Source organism: Parasteatoda tepidariorum, chromosome 1 (genome assembly GCF_982258835.1).
Source record: "Parasteatoda tepidariorum strain Cologne lab strain chromosome 1, Ptep-v5.0, whole genome shotgun sequence".
NCBI classification, from domain to species: domain Eukaryota; kingdom Metazoa; phylum Arthropoda; class Arachnida; order Araneae; family Theridiidae; genus Parasteatoda; species Parasteatoda tepidariorum.
The window spans coordinates 16,945,532-16,966,826 of NC_141755.1; the positions used below are offsets into that span (position 1 = coordinate 16,945,532).

General features: G+C 31.1%; 1 protein-coding gene across 2 annotated transcripts in view; it reads left to right on the top strand.

Moving 5' to 3' along the window:
• Window positions 1-21,295, top strand: part of LOC107441591 (follistatin-related protein 5) — a 432,229-nt gene that overhangs the window by 276,160 nt on the left and 134,774 nt on the right. For both annotated transcript variants that reach the window (XM_021147212.4, XM_021147214.4), the window contains exon 3: window positions 9,464-9,590. In XM_021147212.4, coding sequence (XP_021002871.1) covers window positions 9,464-9,590 — 127 coding nt within the window. The remainder of the gene's footprint in view (window positions 1-9,463; window positions 9,591-21,295) is intronic.

A 21,295-nucleotide genomic window follows, 5' to 3' on the forward strand; every position in this document is an offset into this window, starting at 1 on the left:
TCAGAAGTTATTTTGGGGTACAGAAAAGTATCTCTCTTACGAGTGGGATTCCCCAGGCGATAACTTCTCTTCTCCGTCTTGTGGTGTATGATGGATTGAAGGCTGGACTATCATATAGATTCGTTCTAATCAAGAATTCCTGACATAGTCTTCTATATTTTAAGACTAGTTGGTTGAGTTCGTCAGAAAGCTACTTCTTTCTTTGGATGTGCTGGTAGCCTTAAAACTAAATAACTTCGTTGAAAATATCTTTGCTTGTGTCTCGTATTTGTTAAACTTGTATGTTTAATTTTAATTGAGTATTTATCCCCAAACTGAATTTAGTAAATTGCGTTCTTCCTACGGAACGAATCATGATATTAAATTTTAAGAAATTTTGGAAATGTTGGTTATTAATCGCTATAAGGAAAACGTAAGATTGAAAGTACTTTTTCTGGTTTATTAATATTATTTTTTTAATTTAAGGAAAATTGAAGTGGAAATTTGAAAATAGAATTGGGTAATTTATGAAAAAATAAAATAGAATAGAATTAAAAAAAAATCGAAAAAAATATAGATATTTTTTTACTTTTATTTTTCCTGCCCAAACAAAACAAAGAAACTGAAAAAGCATTTTTTCATTCAAATTTGTCTAGGAAAGTGTTAAGCTTATGAATTTACCGAAATAACTTGGCTCGGACGAAGGCCAGGTGGCATAATTTATTGTTTCAAATGTGTGCGCAAAAATCTTAGTTATTTCATTCAAGTAGGCTCAAGTAGCTCCTCTCGGGAATTAATAAATCTCAAGAAGCCGGGTTTTTTCCTAATAATTAAAGTACTCTAAAGCCACAAAATTACCCCGAAAGTCAAAGTAAATGTTTAATGCAGTTTAAAGTTTATTAATATCGTTGTGTTTAAAAAGCCGAACTGAAATGTAAAAATACCATTTAAGTGATGTTAGTGTAAGACATTAAAAAAAAATTTCTTTTAAAAAGCGCAAAGAGTGAAATTTACATTATGCGGTTCATGGTTGGGCTGCTACCATCATATTTTGAGGGTCTACAACCCAAATCCGTCGACAAAATATATGCCTTTTCAAGTACGTTTTTAAGCTTATGTTTGATATTCAATATATTGCCTGCACTAATTAACTAACATAGTTAAGGTTAGAACCCTGAGAACCATTAAGATTGATTAAATTCCAGTACGTGATCTGATCATTAGATTAAAAGTTATTCAGGGTGTTTGCTCCTTTTTTGTACACTATAATACAACAATCGATTTAAATGCATAATTTAGATTAACAAAACTAAATTTGTAATTTCTATTGCTTTAAACTTAGTGAATATATTTTAGGCTCAGAAATCGCTTTACTTATATTTTTCAGCATTTCTCAATATAGTTGATAACTACAAAATACTCTATGCAATATAATAAAAAACCATCTACAAAACTCCATATAAACTTTAACACATTCTAAAATCTTAATTATTGCTTCGTTTATATTTTATTTAGTAGCGCTTTCAACCCAAAAGTCTTGGGTTCTATTCTCTGATAGGACAAGGTTGACTCAGCCTTTCATCCCTTCAGTGCGTCGATAAAATGAGTACTATAAGTATGCTTGAGGACTAAACGATGGGGGTTCTGTATTCAATTGACCAACCAACCGGAACACCAGACCGGCTCCTGCACTCCAGAACCCAAGATAAAAAAAAACTGGGATGGGCACAGTAGGCCTTTTCCTTTCATGGGCTATAGCACTACTTAATTTAGTTTTTATATTTTATTTAATTAGACTTAAAAAGCCTCTCGTTAACTCATAAAAAATGCTTTTTACGTATGGGCTAGTTAGTAGTTAAAATTAATGTGCATTATTCGATTATATTTACAGGACATAATACTATTTATTCACGTTTTGCGCAAGTTTCGTCAAATAAAATTTTATTTATTGTTAGAACTTTTATTTTTCCTTTCACAATGCTCTTCAAAGAATTTCGTCTCTTTAATCAGTTTTCAGCAAACGGCTTAGATTTTTCAGTTTATGAGTGCAAAGTTTTCATTAAAAGCAATTAATCATGTTTATGTCAGATTCTCGGAGAATTAGATAGGTTTATTTGGTAGAATTCTTTAAAACATTGTGAATGTAAGAAAATTAGAACAAAGGATTCTTATGATGTTCCAAATATGTAATTAATATCTGTCAAAACCAAGGTATTTAGTGCATTTGTTTTACTTCGCGTTATTTCGAGAAGTTTGTATTCTTTTAAACGCATTTAAGGTGTTTAAAACTTCCTGCCTTGTCTCGAAGCGAAGAAAATTAATGGCATGTTTAGAAATTTATTTGAGTTTTAATTCTCGAACTTTTCACATTTAATGATTTTTCCAAGAAGATAGTGTTAGACAGAATTTTTATTGTTTTCGGAAACATTTCAAACAGTTTTAATAGGCGCCTTTTCATTTCAAATATTTCGTGAAGCTTGTTAAATTTCATTCGCCGGTATTATTTACGATATTATTTATCTCCATCTTGTATTTGAGAAACTTTAGTTCTATTTAAAGAATACGTTATTTTAGTATAAAACTGCGTAAAAATCATGTTATTGTCGAAAACTTTTATGGTCCTTTATGCTATTTTTTAAAGTAATTGAAACAGCTTTTTTTATACTGCAATGTGTTGTTTTTCATGACACTTGGACAAGCCATATACGCCAGCTATTGGCATTTACGAATTAAGCAGGCAGGTGCACCTTTCTTTTGACACGAGAGCACCGCAAGGGTGAAAGTGCATCTTAGCTCAGAACCTTCTATATAGATGGCATCACTACTCATATTTGAGGTCACTTCCAAACTTTTGACATAGATTTGAACTGAAAGGAAATTCTCTACAGATTCTGTACCTATGGTTCAGCTTCACCCTGCCACCAAATTTTTGATTCCACAGATTTTACGAACACGTATATCGCATGTTCTCCGTGGATCCTTACGGAGTAGAGAATCGAACTCCTGCCCTTCCGGACGTGTGCCCAATTCGTTAACAACTATGGCCCGAATATAATGTATACCAAGTTTCATTCACCAGTTGAGCTGAAACTTTTTAAATAGACTAGAACAAAGATGGCAAACATATAGCAGTTGCATCACTTGTTGGACATGAAATGTATTTTGCTGGCACACAAGTGGTACATATTGAATTACTTTTCAATTAAATTCACTCATATTTTCCATGATTTAAAGGAACCTAGTGCCCCCTCCATTGCGGAAGTCCATATTGTACAGGAAATTGATTTTTCCTTGGATAGTACGCTACTGTGATGAGTTTTGAAAAATGAAGGCTGAACGAAGTAACAAATTACGAAAAAAATTACAATAATAGTTTTGCATAATGTTATGAGCAGATTATGACACCAATAAATTCCATATTCTAGATTCATATTTTAGATTTATCTAGATATTATTTATCTAGAATTATATGTTCTAAATTATTTCATATTCTAGATTACATGGCGGCACAGGGGATAGAGCGTTCGAATCCAAAAGAGGTGAATCGGGTTCAAATCCCAGCCATGGCTGGTCGATAGGAATTCCACACCCAGCTTGCACCAATCACGGTACTGACGTAAAATATCCTCAGTGGTAGATTGATCATGAGTTAGAGTCCCCTTTCTGTCAAGCTAATCGCGGAAGGCTTTCGTGGTTTTCTTCTCGATGTAACACAAATGCGAGTTAGTTCCATCAAAAAGTCCTCCACGCAGTCAAATTTTTCCAAATAAGCGACTCCCCGTGTAGTAAATGGTGACTGATGCACGTTAAATCTGTCGAGTTGCAAAGTCCTCCATGTTCCCTTAACAAATCAATACCTCTGGGGGTACTGATCCAGGAGTTTCCTTGTCTTCTGGATTGGTTCAAAATTACAAGGCTACGGAGTTGAACAGTAGTAGTCGTAAAACCAAAATTGGTTCAGCTGTTCAACGAAGGATATGAAATATGAAATAAAATAAAATAAGCGATCAAGGAGTTCTCGTCTTCTGGATTACGTTCAAAATTACAAGGCTACGGATTTGAACATTGGATCTCGTAAACTTAAAATCGGATCGGTTGTTCAACGACGGTTATGAAATAAAATAACTGATTGCAAGAAAGCGTTTTGTTTCTGATTTATTGCAAACTAATACCTAAACAGAAAATATACAATGTAGAAACTTTTCGTGTATCTTAACTCCAAAAGTAGTGACCTCTAATTTACTCCCAAAGTAGTGCTCCACTAAATATTCCACTACACATATAGAGTTCTTTTACGCTCCTTGGTGTACCACTACTATTCTTTTTTTTTGTATCGGAAGCACTATAATTTATTATAACAATAAGACACGATGCACGTAGGCGTCAATAAAATTATTTTTGCGATTCAATATAAAGTCAGAATCATTAATTTAGAATTCATACGTACACTAATACTTAAAATAAAATTATTTTGCAAATTAATCAAATACATTGCACAAAGAGAATAAAGACGCATTCGAAATATGCTTAGCAGAACGAAAGCAGATAGAAATTATACATGACAAAATCACTTAGTATATTTCATAGAGATTTAAAAATAAAATATAATCATCCTTATTACACAACTAAAAGCATGCATATCATTCTATGTTTTAATTGGTGCATAGCAGCGTAGAAGATTTCTGCTAATTCAAGCTAGATTGTATTCGAATGAAAACCATCTCCAGACGATGCTATCGGTTGTTGTTGTTGATTTACGTCGCACTAGAGCTGCACAATGGGCTATTGGCGACGGTCTGGGAAACATCCCTGAGGATGATCCGAAGACATGCCATCACAATTTTGATCCTCTGCAGAGGGGATGGCACCCCCGCTTCGGTAGCCCAACGACCTGCGCGCGAAGTCGAGCACTTTACGGTAGCACAGTTTAGCGAGGACCAATACCGCACACCCTCGGTCCCTACGCAGACTGATCCAAGTGGGTCACCCACCCGCACACTGACCGTAACCAGTGATGCTTGACTTCGGTGATCTGATGAGAACCGTGTCTTAACGATCAGTCCACTGCGGGACCGATGCTATCGGAAATGAAAATAATTCTAGTTTCGTGTGAATAGGCGTGAGTTTGGTGTAAGCTCATTCCATTATAAGTGTTTGTATGTAAATATAAACCTTTAAATTGTATATGAAAAACTGATTTCGTGTTAACCTGAAACAAAATGTTTCTTCACATAATTTTCAATATGGCCATCATAGTTATATTTAGAGAGATATTACACCACAGTTTTTACAGTGTAGTTACGTAATTTTATTTTATGGTTATATGGTTGTTTTTTAAATTATGGTTTAAAATCAAACCGATTACAGACTGTAAGAAATTTTTCGTAAAAGTGGTTAAATAACAATTAATTTAATTGTTTGTTTACCATGTTCAAATGAAACAGTCAAATAACCATAAATTCGATGGTGTTCAAACCTGTGAACTTTGATGAAAACCTTTTATTAATTCCTTTCATCTAATACGGTTACACAATCAGTTTATCGCATCAACTGGGCCCACCTAAGGAAGTCACATAGTTCCTTTGCAGCTTGGTTTATATTATAGCCGAGAGGGCTAATCTATTAATGTCATGACAGACAGAACTGAAGTTCGAATCTCAGCGGGGACGCCACAAAATTTCTTCCGAATGAATTAGGAAGAAATGAATTCCGATGAAGAAATGAAATCAAAATGAATTCCGAGTCAACATTCCCCAATTTGTGGCCTTGGACTATTAGAATATTATACTCTCATTTACGCATGACAGCACTATAAAGCTGCTAAACTATGTTCAGGTAAATTTATTTGTAACGCTTTTGAAACCATTCCAGCTGTAAATGGCTAAAAAAAACATATAGTTTTGCATTCATTATTTTTGTTTTACCAAACTAATTGTGAACGGTTTCAAAACCGTCAAGGTAAAAATTTTTCTTTACCGTGAACCTTACGGATGATTGGACAGACAGACTTCTGCCAGCTACTTTACCATAATTTTAAAATGAAAATTCTTACAGTGTATTTTAAACCTGCAAATGATAAACCGTAATTTAACTGGCACGCTGATAGAAAAAGATTCGTTAACCTTGGACTAGGAATATTTATGAGCATTTTCTCTTTTGTCTTTTATGAACAAGTTATATAGTCATAAGTTGATTAAAATCTCAATTTCCTCCTGAATAAAACGGCAATTTTTAATCGCAAACGAAGAACAATATTTTCAGTGAATGATATCTTTCATTTAAGTATTTTCATTTATGTCACGATATTTAGAAATATGTTTGAAAATCTTGCACAACTAAATTTTTTTAAAAATTATTTACAAAAAGTTTTTACCACAAAATGCTCATAAAATACTGTTAAAATCAAAACGAATAAATAATTGCTCAGACTTCGAAGCAAGAAAACTAAACATTTTTAACAAACACTATTCGGGCGCATTTTCGTAATGATTTTTAAACACTATGATGGAATTTTAAAAAAATGGTTTTGAATAAACTATTAGCAATAGTGTTTAATAAACAAATTTTATTCAGGGTATTATTTACTTGAAAATTTTCCATTCTGATTTTTAAAAAAAATATCTATGATAGTCTCTTGTTTCATCTGTTAAAAAAATAATTTTCCAGTTTTTATTACGAGTTTTTGAAATTAGTAAAAATTATTTCTATTTGTAATGTTTTGCGTTACAAAATACCCTGATTATAATTTAGTATGATTATATTTTATGAGCGTGATTATAATTTAGCAATTTTTAGATCTTTTTTATAGTTTTTATCTATTTCATATATATTAATTTTCTATGTAGTTCTAGTTTAGAATTTAGAAACGTAACAAAAATTTCGTATTTGTAATAAATATTTGTCTATTACTTCTTTAAAGAAATTATGCTAAAAGTTTTCAATGGACTTTTATTGCTCGTTCAATGAAGACTCAATTCAAACTTTTTTGTAAAATTTTATATTTCTGAAATTTATACTTCCTTAAACAAAGAGAAATAGATAAGATTTTTTGTCAAATAAAATTATTTTAATGATTTTTAAATTTTTTTATTTTATTTAATAGTTATCTCAAAATTGTAAATTGTTGGGTATAACAATTTTTCCATAATGTAAACCTACCGAGAAGTTCTAATAAATTGATAGTTTCAAATAATTTCTAATAATTTTAGTTTTCTAATAATTTTAATAATTAAATTTTTTTTACGTGAAAGTTTTAAATCTGAAATCCTAAGCGTGAACTATATCATTTAAACAGCTATTAAAAAGAAAGCTATTTTCAATTTTTCATTCCTCAAAAACTATTTTGTTGGTCTCATTCAAATTTCTTAGGGGAGCATTTCTACTTAATTAATTTCGTACAAGGTAAAAATTATTAAAGGTCCCGATTCAAATCCTTTTTGCTAAATAATAAATAAAAAGATAATAGATAAGTATTGATAATTTTTATCTTTGTGAAAAGTGCGTAAAAGTTCACAAAAATTTTGTCCAGAGATATAATTAGAAAATTTAAAAAAAAATAGTAAAAAATTTTATAATTTTAGGCTGTTTTTCTCTCTATTGGAACCAGATCTCATAACTTACGACTACTTCCCCATATTTTAATGTCCAAAAATCGAAATTCTGGTATAATTGCTCATAAAAAAGTGTGGTGTTGAATCTAATTTAATAACTTCAATGACACTAATTAATTAGCGTATTCATGTTGTGCTAATTCAACCTCGAAGATTGTATCTGAACAGGTGATGGTCCAGTGTATAGTAATACGAATACAACAATTCAATATTTAGTAATCCGAATTTGATAATCCGAAATGTGATAATCCAAATGCAATAATCTAATATATAATCAACCAAACTCCATAATCTTATGCATAAAATGATACAAATGCGTGGTACGTAATAATCCAAATGACAACTATAAACACAATGGATAAACAATGTTGTGGTTATAATTTTTTATTCCTTTTTTTAAAAATATTATACACAGTAATTTCAATATTTATACTAGAGCCACGGTTGCTCAGGGGATAGAGCACTGGCATTGAGGTGACTCGGATTCACATCGCAAAGGTGGCTGGTCGATACGAATCCCGGCTTGTCCCGATCACAGTGCGTACGTGAAATATCCTCAGTGGTAGACGGATCATGGGTCAAAGTCAGGCTAACCATGGGATGTTTCCGTGGTTTTCTCTCCATGTAACACAAATGCATGATAATTCCATCTAAAAATTCATTCCATCAAATGTGTCCTAATACTTAATTCAGGAGTTCCCTTGTCTTCCGGATTGGATTCAACAAGGTTACGGAGTTGAACATTGGTAGAAGTAAACTCAAAATAGGGTCAGCTGTTATAAAATAAAAATAAAATATTTATGCTAGCTAACATTTTTTTTCCGGTCTATACACATCTTCTGTTCCAGTTCATTTATTTTCTCATCTCTAAATTTTCGGTCACAGGGTTAACTTTTAGAATCTATCTATCTATATTATATAAAACGCTAATACGTACGTATGTATGTATGTATCAATAAAACCGATGATATTTCTTTTCTCGCGCTGGCAAAAGTTTTCATTTTTAATTGATTGGATTCGGTGCGCAAGAGCACGTAGTGAGCAAAATTAAGGTTTAGAATTGCTTCGGAGAAATTTGAATTGTTAACAATGACTTAAACAAAAAGTTTTATTTTAACTGATAAATACTATATTATAATTTTAACTTTTTCTATGACTATACTCATTTTCTTACTCTTTGTTTTTTATACATTTTATATTTTTGTGATAAAATAAAGAACTTATAGTTGTTCTGCTTCTGAACACTGATGAAAACGCAAAATGATGGGCTTCATCAACAATCAAAAATATATACATTTATTTTACAAATTCCATATTAGGGTGGCGCCATTCAGAGAATTAAAAATACAAAATTATCTTTAGCGAAGCCGATGCTTTACATCCGGCGTTCAGTGGCAGACTACTATTTTATTTTGTTTTACAACACATGGCTTTAGCCCTCTGGTGGGAAAGACTTTAAAACAAAACTTACAACAGTTACTTTTCTCAACAACTGAAATTTAGAATAGTGTGATTAAGAAAAATATGTGAACTGTTTGTAATTTCAAATTAATATTGAAATGTACAGGTTTAGAATTTCCTACAGTGAAAAGTTTTCGGAACTTCAGTGTTCAAAAAAGTATACAAAAGCTAGACGTTAAGAACGTATCCAATGAGCGAGTAAAGCGAGCATCGGATTGCGAAGCAATCCGAAATGAACTGCGAAAGCAGTTCCGGGGGTTGGCGAGCACTAGCGAGCAGGGGGCGAAGCCTCCTAGTTTATATGTATTTGCCCTATGAAGATTTATTTTATAATTAAACTTTGAATTAAAAATAATAATTTTCAGCTTTATTACGCTATAACTTTAATGAATTCATTATCTTTTATTTTGTAGGGCCGTCGGATAGAAGATGAAAGTCGTTTTGTAGAAGATGATGAAGATCATTTCTTAGATGTTGATAGTGATGATGGACACGATGATGAAGAACCATTGCCACCTCTGGCACTGCCACTTCAAAACGGTACTGTTTCTTTGCACGCTTAAAATTATTAAATTCTATGCTATAAGTGAATAATACTCTTCCGAAAATGTTTTAAAATAAAATAATTTAAGGAGACAAAGGACTTTCAAATTTTTTTAAAAAAATTATCAAGGGATTTGTCTGAAATTCTCAGTATACATTTATATTGCCAAAAACAACTTATATACAATATTTAAAAAAGAATAGTTTAAAATTTAAGAGCTTAAAAAAATTGAAATTTCGAATTTTTATTGTTTTTTTATATTATTCCTCACCTCTGAAACTTTGTTAAAATGACAAAATTCTTTTAAAATATTATATATAAGATAACATAAAAAAATTGTTGGGGGAGTTTTTTTTTAGTTTTTTATTATTGAAAGAAATAAAAGTAAAACAGCAGTAAAAAACCAGCATTTCTGGAAAAAAATCATCATACCGCTATAAAATATGATGTATAAAAATTATACTATTTACTTAATTCAAGAAACTTTCCCAACAAAATGTTAATAATATTCATGAATATATAGCATCAAATTTTCAGGACAATAGAATGAAAGTTCATTTCTCTGAAACAATTTGTAAATTTGTCAAAAAGAATTTGTAAATTTGTCATTTTGAGAAAGATGACTTTTACAACTTTTTCATTGCAGGGCGTCAAAGGGGCGTGGTCAAAACAGAAATGGCCATAACTTCGTCAATTTGCTCTAATTCAAGATTTTTTTTTTTAATGTTCACTTTAATGCTTAGATTTCAAAAATATAAAAAGTTTAAAAATAATCAAAAATCGATTTATTAATCGATTTTTTTTGACAAATTTTTTGCCTATTTGATAGTCCCTTGTCACCTTAAGCAAAAAATATAATAGCATAACAAAATTTTTAAAACAAATTATAAAACTCCTATCATTCTCACATGACTCAGTTCCGAATTAAAAATAGAAACTGACTTCTTACTAAACTAAATGAATATTTTAAATTACAACCGTTGTTAAACAGTCTACCAGCATAACGGACGCGAGACATTATACTATACTTCTATATTAATTTTCGGAAAATTATGATATCTATAGAATTTACATAGAGTTGTTGGAACAAGCATTAGTGTGCTTACGATAGGATACTTGCAAGCGACCTCATGCGGGATTCTGCTAATCAGGTTTGAAACGTGACGTCACTTTAAGGCACCCAATTACATCAGATCCGAAAGCTCATTCAGCTTAATAATAAATACAAGCTTTTAAGTTAAAACTTCAAAGCGCCACGCGCAACCACGTGATTAGAAGCAACCATGTGGTTAATTGCGAGTACATAGCATTTCTATCAACATCTTGTGGCAGTTCTTGGTTTTGTGTAACAACTAAAATTAAATTTCTAAAATAAAATTATTATGTTAGGACCCTATTTCAGACAATTACTTGCAATATTTCCATTGTAATAAAATGTTTTCAATATGAAATTTTTAAAAAAAAAGACATTTTTTGGAGAAGAGATGAGGAGACTTTAGAAGATGACAATTCAGGAAAAATACACTTGACAAAACAAGATTTCAATGACAAAAGCTGTGAATAAGCTTTTAGTGAATTTAATCATAACCATTTAAGGTATGTATTCCAATTATTAAACCAATAAACAAAACAAAGCGAAAGAATAATAAATATTTTGAGGATCATTAAAAGTCTTCCATAAGCTTCTGAATTCAAAAAACTTTATAATATTTTTTATAAACTAACAACAAAATATAAGCTGCTCGGGCTTTGTTTCATCCATTTTGTATATCTTCCTCAGTTCCTCCTTCGTTGTTAGTTATACTGTACTGTCTATGGCTATATACCAAGTTTATAGTCAAAACATAAAGATACTACTGTTATAGATGAAACTAAAACTTTTAAATATCGGAGTCTCCCAAATGTAATTAATTGCAATTAATGCTTAGATGTAGTACCAGAAGGGGAAAAGGGGACACTCTGATTAACTTTTCTTCAAATAAACGGATTTTTATACACTAGGACTCAATCTTAGTGAATCCATTGCTATTAGTTAGTGCAAACGAAGTTTTAAGTTACGAAATAGCACACAAAAACGCACTTCCTTTGAATAATTATTTATTGTTTTCCCCGGGTTTGGATTCCTGCCCCTTAAAATATTGTGCGTAGCTGAAATCTGGAAATTATGGTAAAAGTTCGTCTTCACTAATTAATTAGCATATTTAAGCATAGGCCTTTAGGCCATTAAGATTCAGCTCTAGGAAATGAAATTTGAAAATTAAATCAAAAGTTAGTTAAGGTGTTTGCTTTTTTATATATTACGTGCTGTACATACGGTGAATTAAAAACATTGGAACCTTAACAAAAATGAACTCTTATAAGATAAACAATTACCATTTTTAACTTCTGCTCTTTCTGAAGTGTTTGTATTATATGAGAAATTCACTTTAAAATTTCAAAAATAAAAACATTTAAGTACAAATTTAAGAAGGAAACAATTCATCATTTTATGCTTCCTAGATAAGAAAATAAAAAAAGAAATACATCTTTGTTGGAAGAAAGCTTCTTAGTAAAATAAGTAGAAAAATTATCCAGTCGTTCAGATCCTACCTCATTTATTAAGATTTAATAACCGCCATTTTTATTCACTCCGAAAAAATTTTTTATAATTCATTTAAAGAAATCAAACATTAATCAAAATCCAAATGTAATAGCTTTGTAATCTAAATTAATTTAAAAGACAAGATTAAAGGAAATAGCAGGAAAAAAAAACTTGCTCAGACATTCATACACTATAAAAATAAATACAAATCCTTTCTTCTCGAACGAAAAAAAAAAGAAAAAAATGAAAATTTAAAACGTAAACTTTTCTACCGGTATTATTTCCGGCGAATGAACAAAGGGTTCTAGTGCTAATTAATATTCATAAGACTGTGTTTTGGAAAAATACTTCAAAAGTGATTTTTTTTTCTTGCTAAAACCATTTATAAAAATTTCGATTGGCACTATACTCTTTACATGCTCATTAGCAAAACCTCTTCAGAATCTTGAAAAGGGGTCGAAAAAATATTCTTTTCTTAAGAATCTTAAAACAAAAGGCTGGCTCATTAGCGCTATGTAGTTAATAGATCGTTTAAAATCAAATAATATAGCTGTATATTCGGGACACGTTTAAGGATACCACTTCTTTTAATGGACGCACTTACACTGGATGGGTTTGAGAGAGTATACTTTCTTCTTTTTTTTAATTCGAAGATTTTTTTTTTCATTCTACACCATCAACACATCACTTTGTTTTGAAATAATCATTTGATTTAGAACTTTAAAAAAAAAAGAGAGATTAAAAGACCTAAGAGAATGCTATCACCAAAATGTCTAAAGATTAGATGTTCTTTTTGTTGCTCCATTTTTTTTATGAATAAAGAATCTTTTGCTATGCGGAATTAAATGTTGCAAACTGTCTCACGGGATATTGTTTTTAATGTGTTTTTTAAGGAGTTATTCTAATCATTAAAAAGTAAGTACATTTAATTTGCTTTTTATATAAAAATTAAAATGACGTTTTTTTTTTATAAAAAGAAACGGCTTCGTGTATTCTGCCAAACGAAAAAAAAATAAGCAGTAAAAAATTAACCCGTGGGCTTAAAAAGAAACTTCAGCATTTTCAAAAAAAAAAAAATGTATCGTCGAATTAAAAACGCACTTAAAATAAATAGCTCTAAGGCATAATCTGTTATGGTTATCTTAAATTCTGATGACTTAGTAGAAATGATAATAAGTTCAAGTTAACAACCAATAAATTTCTTCCGAAAAATACTTTGAAGAAAAATATTACTTTAATTGAAAGGCATTAAGAAAAAAGTAAGTTTTGTTTTTTATTTATTATCTTCTACAGGCAGTTTTTAAGTTGATAGTTTTTACGCTTGCATGTAGAATGTATTCAGTGTGCTAGGTAAAAAATAAGCTTATTTTAAAGATTTTTTTTCAATGCTTTAAGGAATACATTAGCAGGATGGAGTATTTTTACTCGCTGTGTTACAACATTTCGGTAAATGTTGGGTGACGATTAAAGCTTTTTATAGAGATTGCATACAGAATTAATGCTGGACGACAAAAAAGAACTTGTAAGTTTACAATATCAGTTTTAATGGTTTAAAATACGAAATAAAGTGCTAAACTTTCAAATAATTATATTAACATTACCGAATTGTAAGCTTATAATGAAATTTTCTGTTGTGGGTCGTGAAAGAGTCATAAAACAACAGGCTAGCATAAGTAATAATATTATTTTTATAAGAATAATTCGCGATCGCAACGCTCGAGTACGCCGTCTAGCGGGAGCCTGTAAATATCGGACATTAATTTATCACGTTTTCATTTAGTTCCATCAAAGTCATTGACTGAATCAGACGCCATTTTTTAGCAGCAAATAAGAAACAAAATTTCCCTAAGGAAAAGGCCGAAGAACTTGAAAAAAATCTCCAGAATATTAGTAAATCTTTCAGGAACAGAACACGCCAAACATTTGAAGAAAAATTCCTCAGTAATTTTTAATTTCTATTATCAACAAACTTGCAACTGATGACTTCCGATTTCGGATACTGTTACAGATGTGTGTATTAAGGTAAAATGCATTTCTTCTGTCTTCAATTCATTACGAATTAAAGTGAAGTCAACATTGCTTTCGTCATTCCAGTGAATAAATATGAATTCAGAACATACAGAATTGTAATAGTTATAGCATATTCTTCTTCGTTATAGAATAGTATATATTTCTGTATCCATATAATTCGGAAAACAACAATAAAAAATTATCCAAGTTACTTGAAATAGTGCCATTTGTGCTGATTCTTAATTAATTTAAATCGTTTTCTTGGTAAGTTTTTTTTAATTTTGAAAGAATAAGTTCAACTAGAATTCAGCTATTCTGTTTTTAGCTACATATTCAAATTCATATCAATTATAAAATTTTGCTGTGTAGTATGTTATCTAAAAGTAATGAAGGTATAAACTATGTATCTATTATTTGAGAATAAAGTTTTCAAACAAGGAACTTATCATTTTGGAATTCTCCGGGAATCATAAATCAGGTAAGTGCAATGATTTTTACAATAAAAAATTTGCTTGTAAATATTTTTTTTTTCATTTGATGATGGTTCTCTACAGAATAGTTTTTTACGTCTGATTAAGAACTATAAGAATAATAAAAAAAGAAACAATATGAAAGTTTTTATGTCAATGTTAAGAATTCTTAAAATGGTTTTTTTTATCCTAAGAATTCTTTATTTTCCGTTTTTTAGTTTATAATTTTTTGATAAAAATTGTTCTCAAAATACTTTTGAAAAATTAAATGGTATAACATTATGTGTTTATGTATACTTCTTGTATATTCCAATGTTTGAAATAATATGATTCAGAAAAGTATGGAATAAAAATTCGGTACTCACGTATTAACATCACCGCCGCTACAGATTTGGCGGTTTTTAAGTGCCGCCAATCTACACTTAAAATTTTTGCGACAATTCATAAAATAAAACACTTTATTTAAAATCAAAATAGTTAATCGGATTTCGGTGGAAAATGAGCCGATATAGAGTTTAGCATAGATTCAAAACAATCATATCGCCATATGAACTCTGATGAATAAGATTCCAAATGAAATAACATTTCCAAAACGTACGTTTACCAAGATAAAGTTTTATGTTGTGGGAATTGGTACATTTTCGTTTTTTCGGTAAAATATTTCCCTCCTGAAAAAATAAAATTGCATCTTGTTTTGTTTTTGGCTAATCCCAAAGACGAATTTTCGTAGCACTAAAAATGGCGACAAAAAAGAATTGTTTTTTTTTTTGTTTTTGTTTCGTCAGCATTCTTTATTTTACGTTTCTTAGTTTCTAAATAATGATTTTTATTGAAACTTGAAATTTTTTGATAAAAATTGTTGTCAAAAAACTTCGTTTACAAATATAAATTTCATAAAATTCTGAGGCTTATGTATACTTTTTGTTCATTTTAATTTTTGAAGTAATATGATTCTTAAAACTATAGAATGTAAAGTTTAAATGGGCCTTTCATGTTATATCATTAAATTTAGTAATACTATTTCTCGGGCATTAGGTTTTAACTCTTATAAGAATATACATATTTTTTTCTGTTAATGTACAAATATTTTTCCGATGTGTTTTGGATGTTCCTTCTCTAATAAAAAGAGATACCATTTTGTTTTCGGTTGTACAAGAAAGAAGATCAAGCATTTTTCTTTTTTAAATTTAATAAGCCACATTAAAGAAGGAACGTTGCAATGCTACACGCTACATTAACGACGTCTCCAGAGTAACTGAATGACGGTTCATATAGAAATCGCAGGTATGCGTCTCATACAACAACGCCCCCTATAGTTCGTTGCGATCGCGAATAGTAGAAGTAATAATAAAATTGCAGTTCAGAGAGATCGTAATGGAATACCTGTAAGAGGCATCTCGATCCTGATTGTATCTCGATACTGATTGGTTGTTGAAATGTGGCATTTGTTTACATTAGCAACTGTTCTTTTCATTCTATTTCGAGTAAGCCAAGCCCGTCAAGTATCAATTCTCTTCAGTGACGCATTCTATGAAGATTCTTTTACAAGCATTTCAATTCTTTCACTATATATTTCTTACTTAACACAGAGACAGACATAAAGCCATGCGGAACATAAACAAACTAGTTAGGTATCGAAGTTGCCAGGTGCACAAAACAAAAAATATATCACGGTTACAATAAAATAGATAAACAAATAATAAATATTAATTACGATTAAGATGTAGACGAGAAATAATTATATTTCAACAAATTAGATGTGCGATACGGCGCTGCATGTAATTATCTTCACGTTAATTAACATACTAGCTTACGGAGAAACTTAGCTCAACTTTGATACGCCATTTTGCTTATAAGCGATCAGCTGGAGCTGACGTCACAGGTCACATGAGTGGGTATCTGTGATCTTCTTCTTTTTGAAGTGCTGTTGTTGTAGTTCATTTACGTCGCACTAGAGCTGCCCAATGGGCTATTGGCGACGGTCTGGGAAACCTCCCTGAGGATGATCCGAAGACATGCCATCACAATTTTGATCCTCTGCAGAGGGGATGGCACCCCCGCTTCGGTAGCCCAACGACCTGCACGCGAAGTCGAGCGCTTTACGGTAGCACAGTTTAACGAGGACCAATACCTCACACCCTCGGTCCCTACGCAGACTGATCCAAGTGGGTCACCCACCCGCACACTGACCGCAGCCAATGAGGCTTGACTTCGGTGATCTGCTGGGAACCGTGTCGTAACGATCAGTCCACTGCGGGACCTTTTTGAAGAGCAAGTACCCTATTAAAAAAACCAGACGACATTATTAGTACTGTTTGGATTGATTCAGAGCGTTCGCGTGAACAGAATGTGCTTTAAACTCGGAACCTAAAAATTTAAAACATAATTTTTGTTATAGGATTATCCTTGGATTATCCCTTAAAAAAGCTGAACCATTATTGTGATTTTATTTGAATTTATTTAGTAATTTTAAACTTATGTAAGCCTTATTTTATAATGTGGAATCTGAACAATGCGCATGAGCAAATTTTTCTTTCGACCAATCAGTGACATTCAAGAACTTGGACAGTGTCGACGATTCATCCAATTTCTCGGACAGAGAAATCCCTCCAATTTCTCATATTCAAGAACTTGAACCATGTAAACAGGCCTTTACTGTAGTGATGAATTTGTTTTGTTACACTGTTTTTCTATTGAAATATTGAAGTTTTCATCAAATCACCATAACATTTAACTACATACTAACCATAACATTAACTGTAGTAAACAACTTGTTGTTATATATTATAGGAATATAAGTTTATGATGTTATATATTCCAAAGGAATTCAGAGCATATCTTGTTAGGCCTCGCACAGAATCTGCTGAAGTTACAGCAAAAAGATTACATTATATTACTAATAACTTTCAAAATATAAAAGTAATATATTGAAAAATGATTTCATGTGATTATTAGTTAATAAAAGAGTGGCGATGCTTATTAATCTGTCATTATTATTATTATTCTGATAAGTCGGTTTTTGGATTATTTTTCCCATTATTTATTTGTAAAAAAAATACGAAGAAAAGTTTTTCAATTTTTTTTTCATTATTTACAAATTTATCTGTATATTTTTGCACAAAATAGCTTTAGCTTCGATGCTTGTAAGAACATATTAACTTTGGTCCTAGGGTTCAGCTTTAGTGCCCAGAAACTAAATGGTATCTCAACCATGGTAAACTTTCCTCTACTTTTTTCAATATGTAAATGAAACTAATGCCTTAGTTGGAGATAAAAACAAATCGCAATAGCATAGTAAAATAATCTCCGTTTTTTAAAAATATTAAAATAATTCCATTTGTTTTTTCAAATGCTGGAATAATTTCAATGTTTTTTTTCCTAAACGTCTCTGAGAACCATCCTTCACCACGCTCGTCAACCATGAACTCTGAAACAGCTATAAAATAATCAGAAATACTCTTTTCTTGCTCCCTGACTTTTTCATTGATCATAAAGCGTTGGAAAAAAATTGAAATATTATCAATGCTAAACGATCATATTCAAATTACTTTTTCGTTGGCGAACTTTAAGTATCGTTAGCAGCAATGAAATTACTCGCCAAGAACATATAGGGAGTGGTTCGTCTAGGGCACAATCTTACAAAAATTTTATGGCAGTGAAGGCCCGTTTAAGGCTAAGAGGTCTTCTGCCATCAATTATGCATGTTAACTCAACTCCGGAGACTTCTTCCATTAATTAGGAAGGAAAGGGGTTGCGTGGTATTTGAGGGGAGGGAGAGAGCTTAAAGGAGGGAAAGAAATTATTTCTGGCGTCATGGCCGCATTAACGAGAATTGATGAGGGTGCCGGAAATTGAAAAGTGGAACTTCTTTTACCTCAAGGGAAGGAAAAGAACTGGGAGATTTATGCTTTCTATTTCTGGTGGAAAATCTTCGCATAGAATGCTGGAGGGTGGAGGAATGTGTGAATGGAACTTTAGAATCTGTCGCAAAAATGTTGACTTTTTTTTTCTATATAAGTTGCGTTGCCTACGGATAAGTGCTCATATAAATGAAAATTATTGGTGATTATGGAGGAATGTATGAATAATTTAAACTGCCATCTTTTTTATTTTATAATTTTAATTTTTATCGGTCTAAAATATCCTCTGCAGTCTTTTGTAATTTTGCTGCGACTTTAAAGAATAGATTTAACATGATATAAAAGCAGAAGCTTTTTGAAGAAAAAATAAAATGCTCTTGAATTCGATTTTATTTTATTGCTGGTGCAAGAGTTATAGAATGGCTATAAAAGGTTAAAATATAGGTTATTGTACAGTGCGCAAAATAAAAAAAATGGACCACCCTGAATAACTTTTGATATAATGATCGGATCTTCACACCTAGCACAAAATCTTAATGGTTCGAGGGTGACCTCAAATAAGATTTTTTTTTCTTCAAAATTTAATTTCTCAATAATTATTTGATAAATTTCACTCTAATTTTGTATTTTGCAATTTAAATTATAACATTCATTCATCATTACATTCTTTAAAATGACGCAGGGCTCGAAAAAACTCAAAACTTTTACCCGTCCCCGAGGACGGCTTGTCCAACAATGTACCCGTCCTCCTTTGGAACTAACCCGTCGCTTCTAAATAAATAAAAATATAATTTTCTCTTATTTCTTACAAACATTTATATAAATTGCACAATGAATTAGTAGTTACTAGGATTACAAATACTAGGATTGCATTATACAGTAATTAAAGGAATACTAGGTTACTAATAGGAAACCAGTATTTCTTTTAAAAAATAATTTATTTCTTTTATGAAATATTTTATTTCTTTTATGAAATTATTTAAATGTCAAATGTCAAGTTATCTGGAATGTCAATTTATCCGAGGGTACTGCGCTTTTTAAATGAATCAAATATGACGTTTGCCAGTTCCACAATCAAGCTAATAATTTACAGAGGTTTCTGCACAGAAATCTGAAATGGGTTTTCCATTTAGGTAGATGTTCATAATTGCGTTTAACGCTTCTTGTTTAAGACCAGTACGTAATGTTTTTTTTTTTTTTTTTTTTTTTTTTTTTTTTTTTTTTTTTTGTAAGTTCATTGTTGGAAAGTCCCTTTCAACCGCTGCAGTACGAGAGAGAGAAAACATCAATTCCACCAATCGCAGTCTGTTGCTGTGTTTCTAGATTAGAGGGTCATTTTAGAAGTGAGGCGCTAGACTCTTGTAAGATAATAAAAATTGAAAATGTATCACCAACATTAAAGGGAAAATGGCCGTCCGCGCGGACGTCGGATTCGAGAAATTCGTTGTCCGCGGCGAATTTTTGACGGCCGAGGACGGGCGGTTTTTCGAGCCCTGAAATGACGTAAAAAATTACATACCTTACAATTACAAAATTTTTTAACTATTTTTTAATAAAATAATAAAAAATAATAAATATTTAGTAAAGTTATTTTTTGCGTTTAATTATCTTTGTATAAACAAAGTTTATAATTGCGTGAAAAAAATTTTTCAACTCACTTAAAAAGTTCTCGAGGTATGGTGAACTACGCAAAAAAGTAAAATTAACATTAAGGGTTCTATACTTTGGATCGTTCTCCTGACCAAAATATTGGAACCATATTTCATAAATCGCTTCTATTCCCCATAGTTTGGGGGTCAAAAATCCGAATCCACCGGGAAAAAAGGCGTTTTTACTCAAAGAAAGTGCATTTTTGTGTCTGATTTCGTTTCTTAAAATATCGTCAGCACTAAGTAATAAGCATATTTGCGGTCGCCCCCTTGAACCATTAAGGGATCAAAAGTAATTCAGGGTGGTCTGTTCATTTTAGGTCAGTAATATTTAAGATGTTATCTCGGAAATTTAAATTTACTCTTTAATTTAAATTAACTTATAGTAGTGACAAACTAAGTTGAGCATTCATACTTTCGTGGTTTTGCCAGATTTTCATAGCTACTCTCTGTGTTTAAAAATCTCGTTTTCGAGCTATTATCAGCCAGCAGTTTGGAAAGAATACCCTATTTAAAATTCCGCACGTTTCTTATAATTACTTTAAGTGCAAACTCTATAGCAGAGAGCTACCGTAGCAAAGCAGAAGGTGCCATAGATTTATTTTGATCTTGCTGAAAAAATATACCGAATTTCTCTTTTATGCAAGTGTTTTCAAAGTTAAACTAAAAAGAAAACAGTCTCTTGTGTACTATCCCCGTTTTTTTCCATCTCGCAATGTTCGCGTTAACGGCAATAGCGAAATTTCGTAAGAAAACTTGCAAAAGTGAAACGCTTCTTATAAAGCTTAAGCCTTCAAAGCTTCTTTGTTTAAAGTTTGTTAAACTATTCATATTTTTGAGTTAGTTTGTTTTAGCCTTTCGATATTGCACTAAGAAAAAAGTATGGTCAACGCTACCATTATATGGCAAAATTTACCGTGTTTCTGGCTGCATGGAAACAAAGGGTTCGATGATTTCTACTGAAGCGCTATGGTAAATGTAGTAAAATTTAGTAATTTTATCATACTTAGGAGAATGGTATAAAAATCCTTTATTCGGTTAAATTTTACTTTTCAGTTTTGTATTTTATACAAAATGTGTGATAAGATGGACTATAATTTTAAAAACCAGAAATTCCGGTAAGCCTTTACC